General features: G+C 37.1%; 1 protein-coding gene across 9 annotated transcripts in view; it reads right to left on the bottom strand.

Annotated features, from left to right (window-relative positions):
* BCAS3 (BCAS3 microtubule associated cell migration factor) overlaps positions 1-21,374 on the bottom strand; it is a 378,393-nt gene that overhangs the window by 302,533 nt on the left and 54,486 nt on the right. For all 9 annotated transcript variants that reach the window (XM_075517892.1, XM_075517894.1, XM_075517888.1 and 6 more), the window contains exons 9-11: positions 19,089-19,165; positions 6,174-6,250; positions 4,302-4,385 (exon numbers count right to left, since the gene is read on the bottom strand). In XM_075517892.1, coding sequence (XP_075374007.1) covers positions 4,302-4,385; positions 6,174-6,250; positions 19,089-19,165 — 238 coding nt within the window. The remainder of the gene's footprint in view (positions 1-4,301; positions 4,386-6,173; positions 6,251-19,088; positions 19,166-21,374) is intronic.

Raw genomic sequence — 21,374 nt, 5'->3', positions numbered from 1 at the left:
AAATCACTTTACCACTATAGGATTAAAAGATATGGAGAAAGAATCAACTAAAGAAGTTATGAGGTGAGAGGAACTTGGTTTATAATTTGATGCTAGACATTCGACAGACCAAATACATTTTAAATGAAATAGGTTAAAGTTTGCACTGTCCCAGTTCCTTTGTCATTGATGGGAACCTGCCAGTGCATACTCAGTGAAATTTTCGTATAAATAAAATTAAAATACTTAATCCAGCTCCTTTTGTAAGCAACGATGCACATTGTGCAAGCACACAAATTATTTGTGTGCTCATGGGTACCCTATCTACTTAAAAATAAGACTGTTCACATTCATTCAAATATAAAGAAACATATATTTAATTAAAATAAATGTATGCACTCATACCTCATTTAATTGAAAAATAAGTACAACTTTAATTAGATGAGGAAATTAAAATGCATCATTCAGCGCCTGTTAGGCTGTTTTGTTCCAGCAAAGGTCTTACATCTTTTAGTGACAAAACAATATATTGTTCCTGTTTCTCATAATAAATACATTTCACATGATTTATTTGTTTACAAATGAAAAATCTATAGAAAGCAGAAAGAGATATCAAAAAGATATGCCCTGGTAATCAACAATATGAAAGCCTCACGGTTAGTTTGAACAAAATGAACATACAATCAATTATAGATTCAAGTTCAAACTAAATGTTTGTTGAAACGCTCATGGTTCGCAAAGATGTTTCACTTTCCTGCTCTTGCCCGTATTCTGAAAAGAGGGACGACAGGAAAGAAAACCTATTAGGAAATCCATCTTAAAGAGCATGGCAAGTTCGACGGCTAGGAATACATCATGATGGAGGTCTGCGTGAGCACCACTTGAAGAGAGCGAGTTGAAACATGACTCACCCAGGGACACGTTGGGACCAAACCTCTCTTCAACAAGACGTACAAAAAAACCACGCATGGAGACATAAGAATGTCTTTTCCTATGTCCCCTTCCTTGCTGCATCCAAAATGGATAAATATGGATAATTATAACAAGCAAGTTCGCATTTGGATGCTTATCTCAAACCAAGCACCTGAATATTGTCCCATCACTGCTACTGTTAAGTAATAACGGGGTTTATTCTGAAAATTAGGCTGTGTCCATTCTACTGTTTTTGTTCAACTGGAGTGAAAAGATTCTTTATCCCATAAGGAACACCATTTTCATTTTTCCAAATCCAACAATTTTTACCTTTGGTAAAGATTAACCTAAATCGAAATCTTGACACATTTTCTATTTCCAGAAGTTTTCCGCTTGGCCAAATTACAGAAATTACCAAAGCTTTTTAGAACATGAACAGACAGAAAGCCACCAAACAAATGTGGGGAAATGAAAATAAGAGACTGAGCTAGGAAGAAAATGCATGCGTTTTTTCCAGCAACAGTAGAAAGCAATGCTCTTGCAAGATGCATCTAAGGAGAAACAGGAAAGAGTTCAGTGTTCAAAATAAAATCCTTCTAGGAATTATAAATCAAATGGGAAGATGACATAAAGGAATTCTTCATAATGTTACCAGAATAACGAGAGTTTTGGCACCAGTCAACAACACACTCCAACACGACCACGATTTTGACCTCGGTATTCTCGGTTAATGGGGGAGCTTCTGACTCCTAAGTTATTTGATTAAGGAGGAAATTTGTTTGCTGCATCAAGCATAGTACACAGCAGTACATCACACTGAGGACAAACCCATCGTCCACTACCAGGACATTCAAAAACATTTCTCATCAAAGGGAATACCATTAAAGTAAATATTCTGTACTGCCATTGAGACCTTCTACAGAGGATCTGAAAGGTAATTCTCAAAAGTGACCCTGTTGAAATTACTCTTTGCTCTCAGCTTTATCTTTCTCCTTTCTATGAAGGTTCTTTCACTTCCTTCAGTAAGAAATTGGAACCCAAACAGAGAAAAGGCTGTAACCCAAGATAATCTGACAGAACAAGAACTTTTATGGAACCACTTCTGAACCAAAAAGCAGCAGTGCAGGGAACAGAAAAGGACATCCACTTTCAAAAAAGCTAATACCTCTGCTGATCAAAGCAAATGAATTACAAACCACTGCAGGCTGATAAGATATAACAGCAGTAGAGGTTTATAAATGAAGACTTATTTAAGCAGGGAGTCAAGTTTATGGTGAGGTAATGAGATGGACAAAGAGCAACAGATATTTGGAGTATATATTTGCCAACAAGAAAGTCAGCATTTCAGTTATCGGAGATGAAAACTTGCTAGATAGTAATCCAAGATTCATTGAAATCAGTAATAAATGAAACATTTCAGATTTAGCGTTGCTCACTCAGACATTAATAACAAATGAATACAGTAAGGCTGAGCTATATTCAAGAACCAAATCATGCAAATATTTAAAAGTATATTAGTATTAATCTTGTCTATTACAGTAACATCTAACAGCCAGTCAAGAGCAAAAGCAATGTGCTAGACAAAATACAAAGTAGTATAGAGATTGTGCCCTTATGATTATCCATTTTCCTAACTTTCACTATTACTTTATCTCCATGCAGAGGCTAACAATCTTTTTCTTTCCTATGATTATAAACACATTTTATCTGCAGTAGCTATTCACATGATGCGACATCACTACTTCAGTGTTTGCACACGTTCAGCCTAATGCGGGAATTATGGAATTATGGAATTAATTATGATCCTGGATTATGATCCAGGATAATTATGATTCTGGATTATGATCCTTGGCTAGTACTACTCAGGAGGTAAGGTTATCATCTTGGTCCTTACTGGCTTTAAAACCTAGTTATCCACGGGTTTTGGGGGCAAGGGCTATAACAGATGTCCTCCTTTTTTAGATTTTTTTAGTCTGTTGAAATAAAATTAGACAAAATAGCGCTTAGTCTTCAATGCCTACTGGAATGCTTTGACAATCATTATAAGGTTTAAGAAAGCTTTGGCCTGTTGTTCTTCAGTCATGACTAGGCTTGGCTTTGGCAGTACAGCGATCCGTTTGTAAGATTTTACCACATCTGATCATAACTGTGGCTGATCACACTAAGCCAGTTGGTTTTTCAAACTTATCTGTGCTATAAAAAACATGTTAATGACACTGAGATTGAAGGAGTATGGGGAGCTTTTCCCTCGTTTTTATTTTTTTTGCTGATGGTGAAAGTATGCAGAGAGAGAGCAAATTTCAGATGTTTTCAGAAGAAAAGCAATTCAAGTTCTCCTCAACAATGTAAAAAACTGTGATTTTTCTCCTCCTCCAGCCACAGTGAGATTGTGTCCAAAGCTACGCTGATGGAATATGTTTGTTTTTATGTTTTGTTTTTACATGAGATGGCATGCCCTGTGTCTCTCTGTGGGTTCTTGTAACTGTTGTTTTCTTCAGTGACGCTGAGCCTTCTGTTCTGTGCTGTCATTTAATTCCTATTATTAGATTTGTTTTGTTGTGCATATCAGAAATGAAAAGGCTAGTGGTTACAATGAAAGCTTGTAATCAGCACGAAGTTTGCCAGACAATGCCAAAACTCACTTTGTGTGTGTGCGTGTGACAAAAAGAAATTACTTGGCAAAATGTTGCAGGCAAGTCCTCAAGGAAAGGAGCCGGGGGGGGGAAGAAATAGTAAAACAACAGTTCTGCATACTCTTTGGCTCGTTTAAGATTTTTCCAAGCCATGGTCTTCTTTTGATACTATGAAAACCCAGACATTTCTCTGAAAACAGAGGAATATTATAATGTCATCTGAACTAAGAAAACCAGGCAATGGAACCTATATGTAAACAGTCATTAATAAACTCTAACCTTCAAAGAAAGCTGCTAGGTAATTAATTAGCTCCAGTACTGCACTGTCATCCTTCAGAGAGATTAAAACACACAATACTAGTGTGATTGAGTCCAAAAAGCACCAAGCACTCGTAAAGCCAGTTTTCATGATGCTAAAAGACTGAAAATTCACAATGTCGATTTCTAATCATGTAAACTTGCAATATTATGAACAGCCACTACACAAATCCATTTTACTATGATTTACCTCTAACAGGGGTCACTAATATGAATAGCTGTTTGTAATAAATAAAATGTAAAAACATCTGTTCAGAAGGACGGGAATACTTTGGGAAAAACAATGGCTACTCAGAGATTTGCAGGACCAGGACATGCATGGTGCTAATGCTAGCATGTTTCTTACTGTGTTTTCCTCTTTTGTGAATGGGGGGGCGATGACACACAGTACAATTCAGCAGGGAAACGTAATAATTATCTTACATGATAACCTCTCCCAGCAGCAGATGATGTACTCACTTTGGCAGCACTAATGACTGTGGCAGTGTAAGACTGAATGTTGTCTCCACAGGCTCCACCACGGGATTGATGGCATCGGATCAGCTACAAGAAGAAAGACAGCAACCAAGTAACTACTATTAAACTACACAAACCCATAACCCATTACCATAGCTCTTATTTATCATGTACAGTGGTGTGTTTTTTCCTACAAATAGCAAAAAGCCCTGCTGAGACACTTAACCCCTTTTTATAATCTTCTGGGTGCCACCCAGACTGTCGCTTACTCAACTCCAGTTTTCAATTACAAGATGAGTAGTCACTAAGAATTCATAAACTTTGAAATGGTGGGATTTTTGGTCTGGCAGCAATACCACAAATAAATTTAAATAAATATAATCAAAAGCTTTAGCCATGTATATGTAACATTAAATATCAGACATTCTAAGAATCTGAGTGTGGCTTTCCCCTCCTTTTTGTGACTAGCAAGCAAAGAAATGACAAAGGAAAAGAGCTACTTTAAACTTTATGTTTAACAGATTAAAGGAATGGACATGGGGTTTACTCTGTATTGCCTTCCTTCAAAATTAATAAATCAAAACAAGACTCTTCTACCTGCCACCAACCTACAAAAGCAGTTTTTGCCTTTGAACCCTAACTAACAATAGAATCTCTGCTTCTCACTAAATAAAATAGCAAAAAACTATAGATATTTGTTGCTTGTACACAGAACATGTTGCCTGTTTAACTGTTTTAGCTAAAAGAAAATTAAAAATCACTGTAAGATGTATTTGTTTCTACAGACTTTCCTTTCCTGCTTATATTCAAGTATCTAAACAAAAATAGTTAAACTAGGGAGAAAGGGGAAGTCCACAGTGAATATACCTGGGAATACACAAGCCATTGAAATTCCTTTTGTGATATAATTCTTTTGCTGATCAGCGGCTTATATTTTTTGGCAGCAGTTCTTTTTAAATCCCAGGCTGACTGGTTAAGTTTTACAAAACCACATAGGCGTGGCATTAAAGGAAAGGCAGGCCTGAATTTGGAGAGAAATCAGTTGTGCTTGAAAAGGTATAACAACAAATACATTTCTAAAGCCTGCCTCTCTGATAATTTCTGGTTCAGCTCTAGAAAGTGCTATTCCAGTCACAGGTGGAAGGGAGAAAAAACATCTGCTTTGAAATAAAAATAAGGCATTAGAAGCTGAATTTAGAGTTTTCAAACACTTCAAGCTTTAAATACACAACCACTTCTCTGGGCTAGGGCTGGGTAAAAAGTGTGAGAATTTCTTTGCTTGGGATCTGTTTTCTTCTTCTGCCTCTAAATATAAGAAAAATTATTTCAACATTTTCATTTTTTTCCTGGAGCCTAACATTTTCAGCAAAGATGTTAAAAAGGGGCATTTTAATGCTATTTCCTAATCTACAAAGTGCATTGCCGTGTTGTTTCAGAAAACCCACTGGCTCTGTCCAGACTCAGTTTCCCCAAACAGAATTTAGGAAACCTCACTTGCCTACCTTTCAGAAGTGTCTATAATTAAGTGCTTTAAACTTTTAAAATGCAAAAGGGGTTGATTATGGAGTGACCTTACTGAAAACACATGTTGATAGCTGTCTTCTCTGCCTATGCTACTTACATATTTATGCCTTCCAAGTTCATGAGCTTAAATCAAATGTGCAGAGCAAAGATATGACATATATGAATACCAAAGCACAACCAGTGTGGGTCAAAGATTAGGTCTGTCATCACTATGCAAGTCCTCTTACAGATCACCTTTTTCACATACCTTTATTCTGAGACTTTCTTTTCTTTTTTCCCCCATATATACAAAAACTAGAACGAAATCTAGAAACAGAGAGAAGTATTTTTTGAAATTAAACCTTTCCTTACCTTATTTTCTGCATAAGCAAGCCAACGGCTTCCAAGAGCAATAGGATTCATGTTTGGCCCTGGGCAAGGATAGCAGCCTGAAAAGTTTTAAAAGGCAACATTAAGAAATATCTTAATGACTTCTTACAAAGAATTTTATTTATTGCCAAGAAAACAAAAAGTCTAAACAAAAACCTTTCAATTGCTAATATCACTCAGTAAATGCTTGCATTTCTATTCCTAAAGATAAGACTGTGGTTAGATAAGCTATTTTGAACAGTTAATTATGTGTAAATACTCATTTCTCCTTATGTTTGCATTTTTTTAATGCCATTTTGATACAGTGGGGTGAGTGGGATATTTAAAAGTTTGACTGGATTGCTTCTGTACCTTCACATTTTAATTCATTTTACTTGATTGATGTCTTTCTATTGGTCAACAGCTTCAGTTAGCTTCAATCTCTTCTAGATTTTTGTGCTATGAAAGGGTACATTGTGCTTTTGGTTTTGTTTTTAATAATTATATATACAAGCCCTTAGCCCCTCAAAATACTGTTGCACACACTTAACTTTACACAGTGTGTGAATTTTTATTTCCTTTAAAATCAGTGGCAATTTTTCCATTGGTCACCCGTTTTTCATTACCTTTATATTATCATTAAAAATAGATATATACACACACGCATAAAGATGAACATAAGAGAGAGAACTATTCCTGAGGATTAAAAGGTGAAAATACCTATAACAGAAAGCCACTGAAAATAGCTGTGAATGAAAATATGGCAAGGCTTAAAATGAATCAGGCCCATGTTAAATGCAATTTAATATATAAATTCTGAGTTAAAAACAAAAAAAAAAAAAACCAAACCAAAAATCCCCCCCAAAACAACAACCAAGAATATCACACTATTAACTATTAAAATTAAAAATATAGACTTTTAAATTATTGAAAACAATTAGATAATGCTTAAACACAAATGAAAAGCTTAAGTAATCTACAATTAAAAGTAGCACGGTGACCCTCATCCTAATTGCTATTACTGTCCTATTTCCAAGTCCTGTTTCCCCCTCCTTTGTTTTTCGTCATTTTAGATTAAGCTCTTTCGGGGGGACGGCTGCTCTTTCTACATCAACACGTAACCCTTGCCTGTATTTAGCGCTCAAATCCTCCTGACGTATCCGAACTTCAGTACTCTAGCCCTGACACTGTCAACGGCCGTGCTGCGTGGTTCCAGCAGGCTGATTTCAGTGGGATCCTTTGGCAAGGTAAGAGCCTGGAAGTTCAGACACTAAACTCATATGGATGAAGCCACAATATTGTTTACTGATTAGGGTCCTGATAACAAGATTTGAGCCCAAGTGTTCAAATTTAAGCTAGTAAACTAAGGCCTTCAGCCGCGTGCATAATGCCATTTACTAGACCTAAATCTGTTCTAAAATATATTTATATATATATATATATATATATATATAAAAGAAATATTGCATAAGGGGGGAGAGAATGAGGGGAAGGAGGGGACTGTCAAGCAAATGGTTAATCTCCGTTTTCATCAGTTCTTAGGCTAATACAGACAATTCAGTAATTCATATTCTCTCACTGGTTGGCCAAGAAACAAAATGTTTAAAAACTTATAGACATGTGTGTCTCATTTAAAGGAGCCCTGGTTAGCTGATCCTGTATCACAGGCATAAGGAGCACTGAGATCAGGCAAACAGCATTTTTGAAGAACACATATAATCAACAACAGCAATTTATTGCAGAAAATCCTACACTGCATTCTGAGAAGCAACACATATATTAAAAAAAAAAAAATTACAGCTAGCTAAGCTTCTATTTCCCCAAAGTCTCTTGTGTCAGACTCTTGGATACTGATCTGCCAACCACAGTGAGAAAAAGCAAACCTATTCACCGCCTTCTTTTTGCAAGTATCAGGGTCTTTTCGAACAGGCCCCCAAATTGTCCAGAACATTTAGTGAGGACAGCAGGCTTTTAAAACTTTAATGGCATTATTCTCAAGGCTTGCAAAATGGTGAAAAAGGTGCGTGGGAGGGTGTTAACTACAGTACGTAGGTGTAAGCTTAAACTGACATTTGACAACACTTAAAGACACATTTGATGGCATTTCGTTGGGCACGTGCAGAAACCGCTGCTATACTGTTCATGCCGTCTCAGATAAACAGCTCCTTATTTCATTTTTTAGAGAAGAGCGGTAAGAGTATTGCAAAATTCAAAAGATCGTAGCAAGCTATTTCAAAGGTCATAAAGCAATGGAAGGAGAAAAGCAGCAATTCATCCAATTAAATCCATCTCAGGCCAGGAAAGCAAAACCAAGTGAATATTTTGTAAGACCTTATCACTGCCTTGATCTCAGGAAGGAAAACGAATTCTGAAGAGATGATGCCACAATTGTTATTGCATTCCAGAAGTGCATAAAATGTGGGTAGCCAGAGCCTCTTAAGGAAAAAGCAAGCAAAAAAAGGTTGTAAATACAACCCTAGGTAGTAAATACAAACGTGTTCTTCCGATGACATTATAGATCAGGACCAGTAAGGTTTTAATGCTGACTTCTGCTTCGGCAATTCTTACCTGGGTCAGTAAAGACACTCAGGTCCCCCAAACTTTATTTATTTTTCTTCCCTTTTATGTATAAAATATATCATTAAAAGCTGTCAGATGATACCCCTCATCATATAAATCACCACAGTGACTTTAGAAGCAGTCACTTGCATTTCCCAAACTCTGCAAGCACCTCGTAACATCCTTGCGGCAGAAAACAAAAGGAGTATGAGCCAACAGATGCACCGTAATGACGAACCCCAAGCAATTCAACAACCCATAACAAAAAGGAACGTCTTGCTTGGAAAAGGGAGCTGTTCTCAATTACTTCAGTGAACTGAAGTAAATTACGAACTGCAAAAAGTATTACTCTTCAAATAAAAAATTAATCAAATAAAAAGTGTAAAGTTATCTTAGAAAACCTGCAAATGCCTTCCCCAACCCCACTGTCGGTAGTTTGTTCCATGAACAGGACTCAGTCAATCAGATGCAGCCCCACACACAAATCAGCCAACGCTAATAATAACCTCCGCAGAGGTCAACAATTCAACGCGGTACTAAACTCTACTCTCCGATATGAAAAACAGCGTAAAAAAAGAGCTATTTCCTCCCTTTCTTTTCTTTGCAAGTCTCTGCATTTTGGAAACTTGCAGCAGTACAAGGATAAACAAAGGGTTATACTTTATGGGAAGGAAAAGCAAATTGTTTTTCTGCTTTCCAAAAAAACAGCTGGAGTCAGCAGAACATCATCTACTAGGCAAATGAAAAGACAGACACAGCGTGACCTATCAAGCTCGGCCATCCAATCGTTACCAGCCTAACTCTCTTAAAGATTAACTTCTATTTCTACTAAACTTCAAAACAACTGAGGAAAAATCCATTCTAAGCAACAACAGCAGCAATTTTAGCATGTTTACAATAGCAATGAACATAATGAGAATGCAGAACTAACTGTCAAGAAGAGCAAAGTTTCCAAGTTTTAATGACAGTATGGAGAGGTCATCCAAGAAAAGATCACTCGGGGAAAGTCCTTCCAAAAGTACAGCAAATCAAGCAAGTACTAAAAAACATCTGATCTTAGAATAAGCTTTACTGGGACTATCAGACACAAAAATATAGGTGAAAACCTCCTGGAAACTATTTAAAATGTTTTTAAGTATGCAGTTACTCTCTCTCTCTGTGCTTCCTAATGACACACAGAGGAAACGCACTACTTCAAAGCTGTGAAAAGTCAAAAGTAGAAAAATACTTTTTTTGAAAGTCTGAATTGAAGTGGAGTTTTTCTGCTAACTTGACTAAGTTCCTACGCCCAAGAACTCCAACCGGTGCTGGCCTAAGCAATGCTGATGAACAAGAAAGGGGCTCCGGGCTCCCTCCGAACAGGGACTTGGCTACAGCCGAGGATTTCACGGGCAGCACCCCGGTACCTCATATTCTGTGCCTTGGTTTTCCCTTTTCCAAGGTGCAAGTTTTACCTGCATTGAAATGGTACCATAGGCAAATTCTTTAGCATTACAATTTCTTCGTTTCTTCCCATCTTTTTTTTTTTTTAATAACTTAGTTATAAAATTATAATCTGAAGTCAGCATGTAGTTTGTGATTATTTGGATTCAAAGATGGTTTTAGCTTCCTTACTGCCGTGCTGACTTTACATATTTGATTTTACTGAGAGTACAGGAATCCTAGAAGTTACTTAAGGTTCTCCAAGGAGCTATACAAATGTTTGCTTAATGAGTGAGCAAAGAGAAATTTCACATTATTTTCCTATTACTTTTATGAAAATCTCTACCACCCTTTGAAGATTCATATCCACATGCCCATGATAAACAAAATCACCTCCTCTACTCATTCTGGAAACTCACACAAATATGCACTTCTCTGACTCTGGATCTTTCCATTGATCTATGCTCCTACAGAAAACTAAGGCTCCAGTCCTTTTCTTACATTGTTTTTAAAAAGCTCATCCTCTAGCTTCAATAATGGCAGTGTGAAGACACAGACAGCAGCCAAGAAGAGAAAAGCAACACATTCCTCTCCTCCCACTTAGCTTTTAAACAAACAGCACATTGGGAAAACACTGTTAAGAGGAACAGGGCCATTAAAAGTCATGTCAGCTACAACAGAAATCAAGCCAATCAATCACAAAACATGCCACTATGAAAACTTGAACCATTTGTATTGGGGCACCTCTTCAGCAAGCTCCACAGCTTTTTCACGAGAAAAAAGCTTTAAAAAAAAGAATATATATATATATATATATATATATATATATATATATATATACACACACATATATGAGTATATATAAACTCAAAAGCCCAGTGTGGGATGGGGAGCTGGGGGCTAAACACTTCAGGGATTCCCGATATCCATAAAAACTTGGCAGTTTGGTATTTCACATCCAAGCACACTATCTTTGGAATCCCAGAGGCAATTAAAAGTCTATAGACATCTAAGCTTTCCACAGCTCAGTTCTTCAGGAGGACCAGAACTGTGCATCTCCGTTACCCATGACACTGCTACAAGTCGGATGTGGTCTATATATGTGCCCTTCTCATTCACGAAGTACGGATGATGTATGTGCTCTAAGGGATTCTGCGTATATAGCAAATATAATACATACCAACATGACCTCTTTAAAAAAATATGCAATGGAGGTGGAGGACCAGTACTTTAATAACAATTTTTCCCCAGAAGTGCGCATTATCATAGTTAAGGCTGTAATTTTTTCTCTTGGTCCTTCTTCAGAAACATCCTACACAGCCTGAATGGCTCCATTAATGAAGAGCTAAAGACGATCTTATCATGGCAAAGTATTCAGACCTCAATATGCACTAGAAGGCAACGCTTCTCTAGAAAAATCTGACGCTAACAGTCAGAACTTGTCTGAGCGAAGTCAGACCTTATTTTCAGTTTACCTAACGATGTACTCGCATCTGAATACGGCTCCTTACCCAGAGTACAGCTATATTTCCTTCTCAGACCTCACTAAAACGCATTGTAAAATGACATGCGGTAAACTGTTGCAAATTAATGTGCAAATGAATAAAGCTAAAAAGGAATGAGAAAACCAAATCAGAAGCATCCAGAACATGGCTTTTCTTCAAAGACATACCAACACGCTTATTTTAAGACACTACCGTTTTTTTTTTAATTTCATAGCATATTGTATTGTAAGAACTCTTATTTTCTACACTTACTTTTATAGACCAGAAAAAGAAATAAAAAATTTAAAAAAATCTGTTTGTGATATTTGCCAGGCTTTCATCCCCTCTATCTTGACTTTGTTTTTACTTTTTAATGAAAACCATTTTAGCAAGTTGCTCTTTTCTGTCCTTTTTTTTCCCTGACAGTTTAACAGGAAAGCTTCCTTTTTCCATAATTTTCACTGCTTTCTTTTCCCTAATTCTTTCTGATTTCCTCTGCACTGACATATACTCATCACTTTTTGGTACCAGTTATAGGAATTCTCCCCATAATTACTGTAATTTTTTTTTTTTTAATGGATATTCCACACCTTGTATCTGTGAGGAATGCATACTAGTGTTGTCCAGTTTTATTTCAAGCTACTTCTCCGTGTGAGTGTTTATACAATACGTGGGTATGGGCAGTACCATTATAAAATCTGCTCAGGATTCTGTCTCTAATCCTGAATCACGGAAGACGTTGCATCTCTTTCGAGTATGACGAATATGGCATTGGGACAGGATACAGCCAGCAAACGCAAGGAACGCTGGTCAGGCCAGAGATCTCCAAGGCTAACCTACATCCTAAGGCAAACCTAAGTACGTGAAACCTTGCTGAGAAAGCAGATCACTGGACAAACAAAGATTTTTCTGTTTCAGCGTGTGGAGAGGTTCATTAAAGATGACATACGCCATCTTAAGTATATAGTGTTTTTAAACACAGTTTTCTGAGCTAATTCCAAAATGTGTAACTTTTCAACCAAAATTATTTGCCTTTAATCGTCTGAGGTTTGCCAGGTATCACTTTAAAAATCTGTGAAGCAGCGGTATTGTGTATTTTTAAATAAATAGCTACAATAACCCACTAAAGCTATGCTACTTTTCCATCACTGGATGTAGCTTATAATCAATTAATAATTTTTTTTCTAGGTCTTATGAAATATACAGCACTCTCTAGTAATGAAATTACAAAACTACATTCTTAAGTCTTGCAATCCAAAGCAGCCAGAAAACAGATCCATGACGGAGAGCATAGAAAGGGTATATACAATAAATAACGGGTAGAGTAATACTGTTGTTGCAAAAGCGTTGTTTATTCCAAGGAAAACAAATCATATAAGTTGTTTCATCTAATATTTTTTGTTTGTTTGGGCTTTTTTTTTTTTTTAGCGTCACCAAGCAAACCAAATTTATTTGTTTATAAACTGTATAAAGTAATATTGTTTATAAATTCCTCTGGGTTCCTTCTAGATGAAAGGCCCTATGTAAATGTTATTACTCTCACACTGTCACATACTTTCCAAAACTCTTCCATTGTTCTTGTACTTCCTTCTGTTTAAGTATCACCCATAAAAACTGAGCAAAAGAGCAAACCAGCAGGATGCACCCCGCTGTGAAGTCATGCTTGCCATCCAGGGCCTTTTTCTTTTCTCTTTTAAATCAGAGAGGCGTTATCACTACTAACACACTAAAAAACCCCCTAGAAATAAAGTGAAAAAGTAAAGCCACAAATGCTACATATACTGTCACCATCCCCTCCTTGCAGGGCAATATTCATAATACACGTCGTGTTCACGACAGACGCAGCCCGGCAATGAGTTGCATTTTGTGCTAGCCTCGGGCGGAAGAACGGAATTCCCTCACACAAGCTTGGGGAAGGACCACAGATTTAATTAATGATCGTCATTATTATTATTGCTATTACTGTTGCTATTATTATTATTACTACTACTATTATTATTATTACTACAGAGACCTCCTTTCCCTGTCAATTCTATCATGGCAGTTATAAGTATTTTACTGTTACTCTATAGGTCTAAGACCAATACCAGAGCTTTTACTAAAAATATCTGTGGCCTTTAATGTTTATTAGGCTTGGTTGTTTAATTTAGCACACATTTGACTGATTTCAGGACAAACTATATTTTAATCTCAGGTTTACTTTCTTTTTTTGTTCAGATAATTGGACAGTGATAAATGATAATCATGTAACTACAGAGGTTGTTGTTCCTGGGCAGGACAATGTCAGTAAGATGGCTTTGTTTTGGCCTTTAACATTAAGGATTTGGGCACTTTAGATAAAAATAACTCACACAGAAACAAACAGCATTTCCTGTTTTACATATAATTTTAAAACCTGTCAAACCCAGGAGATATGATAGATATACATCTTGGGTACCAATGCCCTGTTTCTGTCTTTATGCAATTTTTCTGTTGTATTTACACTTTCCTGCAATACAGCAAAACACCCGGCAAGCAACGAAGACATTCGTTTCCGTAAATCTACCGCGTTGCCCTGAAGACCTTTTCAAAAAGTATTTTAACATTATCCTGTAATAGTGATACGCCGATTCCCACATTCAGGAAAAAAACCTTCTTATAAACAACGCTGTTAAAAACTAAAAGCCAGATTAAATCAACATTTCTCAGTGAACACAGTTACAAATTACATGAAGGGGTGTGTGTTTATATATACATATATGTGTGTGTGTATAAAAAAAAAAACTGCTTATATACAATTCACAGGAACATACTTGGCTTCTCTTCACTGATCAAGAAAAGATTGTGAAACAGGAGCTCACTTCCCACCTGCCTTAAGGACTTTCGCTCTAAACCGAAGAGTCTCCCTCCCCAGACACAGGAATCCTATCAATTATTCTACCATGTGGGATAGCCAAGATAAATGCCACTCACTGATCACAGCTGAGAAGGGAAACGTACAAACAGAACTTCTTGAAGAATGTAACTCTTCAGGCATTAAACCTTTTCATAAGACATCCAGTGTTTTTACTTCAAAGCAAAGAGATCAAACTGCTCCCTGTGTGCCGATCAGGGAAAAGGAATTCTAACAAAGCTAACAAACGTACAAAAAAGCCTAGATGATTTCCAGATCAGACCTGTGACAAACTGCAACCACCATATTATTTCTTGCACGTGAATGTCGGTGAAAACAGGAATACCAAATCCAAATTGCAGATTAGAGTATCAAACACCGCTTGGTTTGGGGTTTTTCTATTTATTTTGAGAGATGCAGGTGGGGTGCATTTAACATATAGTGAATAATTTTTGGCTTGCGGTTAGGCAAGTCTTTTGAGACTTTATATACAATAAAGTACTCTGACTAAAATCTGGAAAATTACCTCTTAAGGCTCTAGCTGTACAGCATCAATAGAAATGTGGTGCCAGCTAATGGCTGCAATAACTGTCTTCATCCCTAGAGAATACTGGATGGGGAATACATCAATATGAGGAGTGGAAGGGCCAGAGAAACTGAGCAGGCACTAGTTATCGGACACAAAGATGATGCCACATGCATGATGTTATCTGTGATAATCTTTACTTAGGGCCCAGGGGGTGGGAAGGATATTCTTTACAGAGAAGAAAGTATCCATCAGGCCATATTCATAATCATCAATGTTCCACTAAGTAAGCATTTTTGGAGAAGGGTTGAGGGAGCACTGATGTAATAGAAATCAATGAAATTCAGCTTTTCTGCATCTATTGTTTAGAGCAAAGTAGGGAAAAAAAGCCTGTACATCACTTTCGTTTCTGATCGTTCAGTCATATGCAGTATTCAGAAAAAGACTCTGCAGGAAATCTTAAGTGAACCGCAATAAAACTCTTAACTATTTAAAAATCTATTTAAAATCCACACCTTGACATTCACAGCTACCAAAGGAAACACATTCTTATTATAAGCACTAAATGAATTTCTTTAGTTTGGCCACGTGAGCACTTAAAACAGCGCAGGATGCAAAATTACGGTTTGGCTTTATCTTTATCTTCCCCTTGATGCACGTCCTTTCTTAACAAAATGGAGTTGGCTCCAAGCATAAGCCCAGTAGAGAACAGAGTGCCGTATGAACGTTACTGCCACGAGTTCTTTGCAGACTGATGCTATGCCTTTCCTTAGCAGGCATTTAAAAATAAGAATACCACACAGGGTAGATTATAAGATACGCTAGTAATTTTTCTACAATTTCCACAGTATGTTTTCCGTTCAAGTTTAAGCACCTGTCTTAAATTCACACACCAAGACTGGAGCACCTGTACACTGAGTTTTTGTTACAAAAGGCACAAATAATATGTGCTGGCTCTCTGCCATTCAAGTCAAATCAGCACATTTCCATCCAATCACATGCAGAAAAAATAAAAAGATTAGTACTATCTCAAATTTACTCAAGAAAAATCAGGAAATGCAGGAGTTAAACATTCCAACAGCAGCACGAACTTGACCATGTTCTACATCCTGAATATTTTATGGTATATTTATTACAACAATATATTAAGCTACACATTCAACCACAAAAAAACAAAAACAGAAAGACAAATACTACTCATGTGCAACACAGCTGCATTAGCAGTGCTGAGGAACACCGAACTTCAGAATTCCTGACACTGTTTTTAATTGTACATTCTGCATTTAATTTCTATGTATAAATAGTCAACAAGATGGACAAGAGCTTCTGCTTAACTACGTTTGCTTTGTAGCTGTCTCAGTGAGGTTCTAAGGCTCCCACACCTCTTAGTTGATGTGGATGGAAGATGTGATTTCCACATCATCCCCAAATCTTCTTCAAAAAAATATTTTCTTTTTCTACACAGTGGTTTACACGGTAACAGAAATGTCTTCAAAGAGCTAGTGATCCTAATTTAATATTTTTGACCCTTCATGCCATCACTTCTGACCAAAAGCAGTCAGATAACACAGCTGAGAATCTTCTTCATGACGAAAAGTTCTCTGGGCAGCCAGTGACATTCTCACTGCCACCGTCCAGCTGAGGTGCATCAGGATGGATCCAGACGGGACGCCAGCTGACTGTCCTGCAGAGCAGGGATGCTCCAATAACGCAAACAAAGAGGCCTATCAGACCTTTTGCCAAGCTTCCTTTTCAGGGATTTCTACTTTTCCAATTTAAACTGACACTGCCCTTTCCTAAATTAAAATAAAAATATAAAAAATTTTAAAAAATTTAAAAATAAATAAAAAAAAATAATAAAAAAGCAGCAGCACAGCAAGAGTCCAGTTGCTGGCCAGTTGGCTGACTACCAAAAAAAATCTATGCAGCTAACTAGGTAGCTCATTTACATCAAATTTCAAACACATCAGAGTAACTTAAGCCTTTAAAGATATACTTTTAGGTCAAAGAGATTTCAGCACATACGAAATCTGAAAGCTTAGACAAAAGCTTTACTGCAGCCTTCAACATGCCAGAGCATAACACCCGCTTGATAGCATAAGCTATTAAGTGAAACGACTAAGCTTCAAAATCCTCAGGACAACTATTCACCAGCACAGGTCCAAGAAACCCATTCATCTAGGAAAAAAGGACACGTCTTTTTGCCCAGTCACACCCCGTCACTGGCCACCGGCAAGCCGGGGCGGCGACAGGGGAAGGGCCCTGGTGGCGGCAGCTCCAGCCGTTTGCTGAGCCCCGCAGCTTTCCGAAATGGCCAGTACAAAATGAGGGGTGTCTTCAACCGAGCTTTGGAACCCCAGAACTAGAACAAAGTTTGAGAACACCTGGCGTTTCTCATATTAAAAAACCCAGCACAGCTGGAGAAATATACTGTGAATAGTGACATTTCAGGAGTTTGGTTTTCCAAATCATTTGCTAACTATCTGCAAAAGCTTTATTTTATCCTCTTTAAATTCCACCGCTGTTTCACCAAAATGCACTGCAAATCGGAAGTTATGGTTAAGAACAGCATATCCCTGTTCCTCAAAATGCAGTTCAGTGGATTAATTTCTAAAAACAAATTGCGGTATCTTTTTTTAATAAACAAACAAACAACAACTGGAATTAGAAAAGCACAAGAATTGTCAAAATACACACTTGAGTTCTTTTACTTTTTGATCTAAAATAAAGCAAGGCTTGTACCCTAATTCTCTTTGGTGGAATAAAAAGGAGGAGTGAGGAGCAGAAGGACACAAACAAGTCTCTTCCCATTTGGCTCTCTTCACTGAGCCCCAGCAGATTCCTGCTATCTTACATCCATGTATAGGAAGAAACTGACACCTATTGGCAACTTGAATATTACTGCATAAAGCTGCTTTTCTTCAAACTATTACAAGAAACAGCTTCTCCTAACTAGCTTTTTCTTTAAATACACAGATAATATAAACAGATAATTTAGAACTTTTCCAATTGTGACTGAAAACACATCCAGAAGATTTCAGACTCTCCTTTTTAACGATAAAACTCTTGACCCTTCCAAAGTAAACTGTGATCCCTCAGTAACCTACAGATTTTAAGAGGCTATTCTAATTGATAAACAGTAGCACTAGTCACGAACTGCTTGAAAACAAAATTTTAAATTTTTTCTGCGGTGAATACTTTCTTGGTGTTTAGCATTACAATCCACACAGTTTTGGGAGCAGGTAAATGACATCCTAATCCTAACCACCTCGTGTGACAGAGCAGAGCGCAAGCAGTAGAAAACACACCATTTTCCTCTACTAACCTAGCAATCAGTTACTGTGTTACAGATGTTGGGGCAGCAAAGGGACACTTACAGCAGAGGAACAGCTTTTGGAGAGCACCTTACCCATTACAGTCAATTGTCTCCTATTGAGAGGCAAGTCGTAGGGTACAGAGGGATAAAAGGGAGTCCGAGCAAACCGTTCCTTCATGCTCAAGGTATATGTAAAAGCACCTGCAGGCAAATACCTGCTTATAGTTTTTCTGCTACGACACTTTACTGACCTGCTTGAGCTTTGAGGCCTGCTAAAGTAAGGACACGTTAAAAAAAAAAACCAAAAAAAACCCAAAAAAACCCCCAAAAACAAAACACCACACACCACACACCAAACAATGTACCTGGGCCTAAGGAACAACAAAAAATGAAAGGCAGGCAGATAGGCAGATCGCTGTCGATGTGTTCAAACTGCTGCTTATGCGTACGACCTGAAACTCAAAACCTGAAACTTTTACACATATTTGTGCAAAATGAACAAAAGAATTTTTCGGCTACCTATGGATCTCAGTGTAGGTGGTCTTCACAACACTGAGAAATTAGTTACAGCAACAATAAATATTCAAAAGAGCCAAAGTAACACTTCGTTTTTTTGTTTTGAAGCAACAGATTTCCTGAAGACCTGCTTTGAGAATTTAGAAACAAAAACAAACAAAAAGTCTGTTTTATCTCACTCCACCACTAGAGCAAAATGACTGAACCCAATTATTATACATACTTGTAACGAAGAATTTTTTGGTGAAAGTACAGCTGTCAAAGGCGGCAATTTTCTCTTGCAGGACTACAACAAGTATCCTGAAAACACAGAAATGGAACATGTACTTTGAACATTAAATGCATTGGTTTAAAGATTCAATATCTAAATGTAATTATTTCAAAAGCATCAATATAAATTCTACAGTGATAAAGTGCCAGGTTACCAATACATGGCAGTTATTGAGGATTCTCTCTCATCCCAACCACATAACCTTCATTTCAGGAAGTACACAGATCTGATACAGAGCAACACAGCATATTTATGATATACCTCCTGCAGTAAAAGCTCCATTAAAAAGAAAGAATGGAATTGCAAGGATCCTGAATTACTTTCAATGACTCAAATAACAATCAAATCAACAATCGGTAGAACACAAGCTAAATTTGAAATAATCCCATTGCCCGTCTCATTGAAAATTTATTAAACCATCTTATTTACTAAAAGCAGGGGGGGTTTCATACCAAGAACATCAGCACACAAATACAGTTGAGAGAAGCAGGATTTGTGTCAATTAGCAAAATTACAGGTGTGTGTTTATGTATTCCCTTGTACACATACACACTTTTATTGTAAAATACCTGTTCACGACTTGAAACAAAGTGACAGAACAAAAGCCATGCGATAACTATGCACGAAACACCGTGCTGTCTAAATTGAGAGAGGCCAGATTTGGGAAGTCAAGCATCCTGAAAGCTTTATAACTAGGATCAATCTTCAAGAGAAGAATATTATTTTTACCAACACATTGCCAAAACACTTAGGTTGCATCTGTAGCTCCCAAGATAACTCCTGAAGCCTTTTCAATAGGCTGGTATAACCCTAGCCGCTTTCTATTTGTCTAATACAGAAGCTGATTAAAGCAATAAGCTCTGTTCTGTATCTCCAATTCTTTCAGGACTCTTTGGTTTGTAACATCTCGTCCTGGGACTTTGTCACTGCTCTGTTTAACAGTATGCCTCTATCTAGAAACAAGGAGAAGCACAAATTCTTGGAAGGTAGAAATCAAGGGACATTGTCAGACAAAACTCTTTCATACTCACAGATTTGCAGACCTAGAACGGGAAGCACACGTACACTTTCAGATTGAGCAGCTTACTCGCCAAAAGAAGAGGGCAGAACACGTAACTCAACAAGGGGGATTCAGACGTGTTAAGTCATACAACATATTAACCTAGCATTTCTTATTTCCTTGTAGCTCTCTCATTGTGAAAAAGATGCTTCCTCACCCCCTTCTGATTTCTAAATCTCAATTTTGAAAAGTTATAAACTCTGCATATATCAATTAATATTAGTTTTGGACAAAATAGTATAGTTAAACTGCAGGAGAGAAAAACAAAAGAAAATGTATCAACTCTAACTTCTTCCACAAGGCCTAAAAGAAAGTTAACCAGTGAATAATGGAAAGACTTCAAATGCATGTGCAAGTGTAAAGTATATAGAAAACCCATGTATATTTGATTTTAATATTTCCCAATCCTGTAGATTTTTGGTTTCTACTCTTTGAAGATGTACTGTCTTTCTGCATAAGTGCAACCTACCAGATGGATGATTCTAGAGTACAAATACATAAATAATAAACAAATTTCCCTTCTTCTGCAACTCAAGTTTTATTTTAAATTCAAATTTTGGGCTCCATCAGTCTGCAGTATGGTTAACGCACCATTAGCACTGCACTTGGCCACATTTAATGCATTTTCAACCTGAAAGAGTGAGCTTTCCTTGGATAATAACAGAATCTGATACGTTCCAGAAAAGCAGCTACCCTGGATACAGCCACATAGCTTTGAAGTAGCTTTTCCATTTTTACCACTTAGGAAAAGAAACATTAGCACCTGGAAAGACTTTTTAGTTGGGAGAGACTTTGAATGATGATTTGCCTTTTGACTGTTTTTACAATTGGATTTTTCTTCTGCTAGGAGGCCAGACTGGAAAGATTTACTATCATCACACTGTACACAAGGGAACTTTAAATTTTTCAAGGGACAGTTGCACAGATAAGTACTGAACTCCTTCTGACAGATTTTAAAGGAACAGTGACCTATTCATGGCATATAACTCTCACCAGCTCAACTACTTCAGAGAAACTATTTTTTGTTATAACAATCATATCCATACCCTACAATAAGCAGACCGATGGGGATAAAAAACCCACTACCATTCTTTATTTCTTTAAACATTAACATCATCAAAATACCTTCCTCATTATTAATTAGTTGTGGTATTAAAGGTGTTTGTTCAGTGTACTAC

The sequence above is a fragment of the Mycteria americana genome, chromosome 15 (assembly GCF_035582795.1).
Source record: "Mycteria americana isolate JAX WOST 10 ecotype Jacksonville Zoo and Gardens chromosome 15, USCA_MyAme_1.0, whole genome shotgun sequence".
Classification (NCBI taxonomy): Eukaryota; Metazoa; Chordata; class Aves; order Ciconiiformes; family Ciconiidae; genus Mycteria; species Mycteria americana.
Note: the sequence above shows the minus strand (reverse complement) of the source record. Positions and strands in the feature narration are given on the sequence as shown.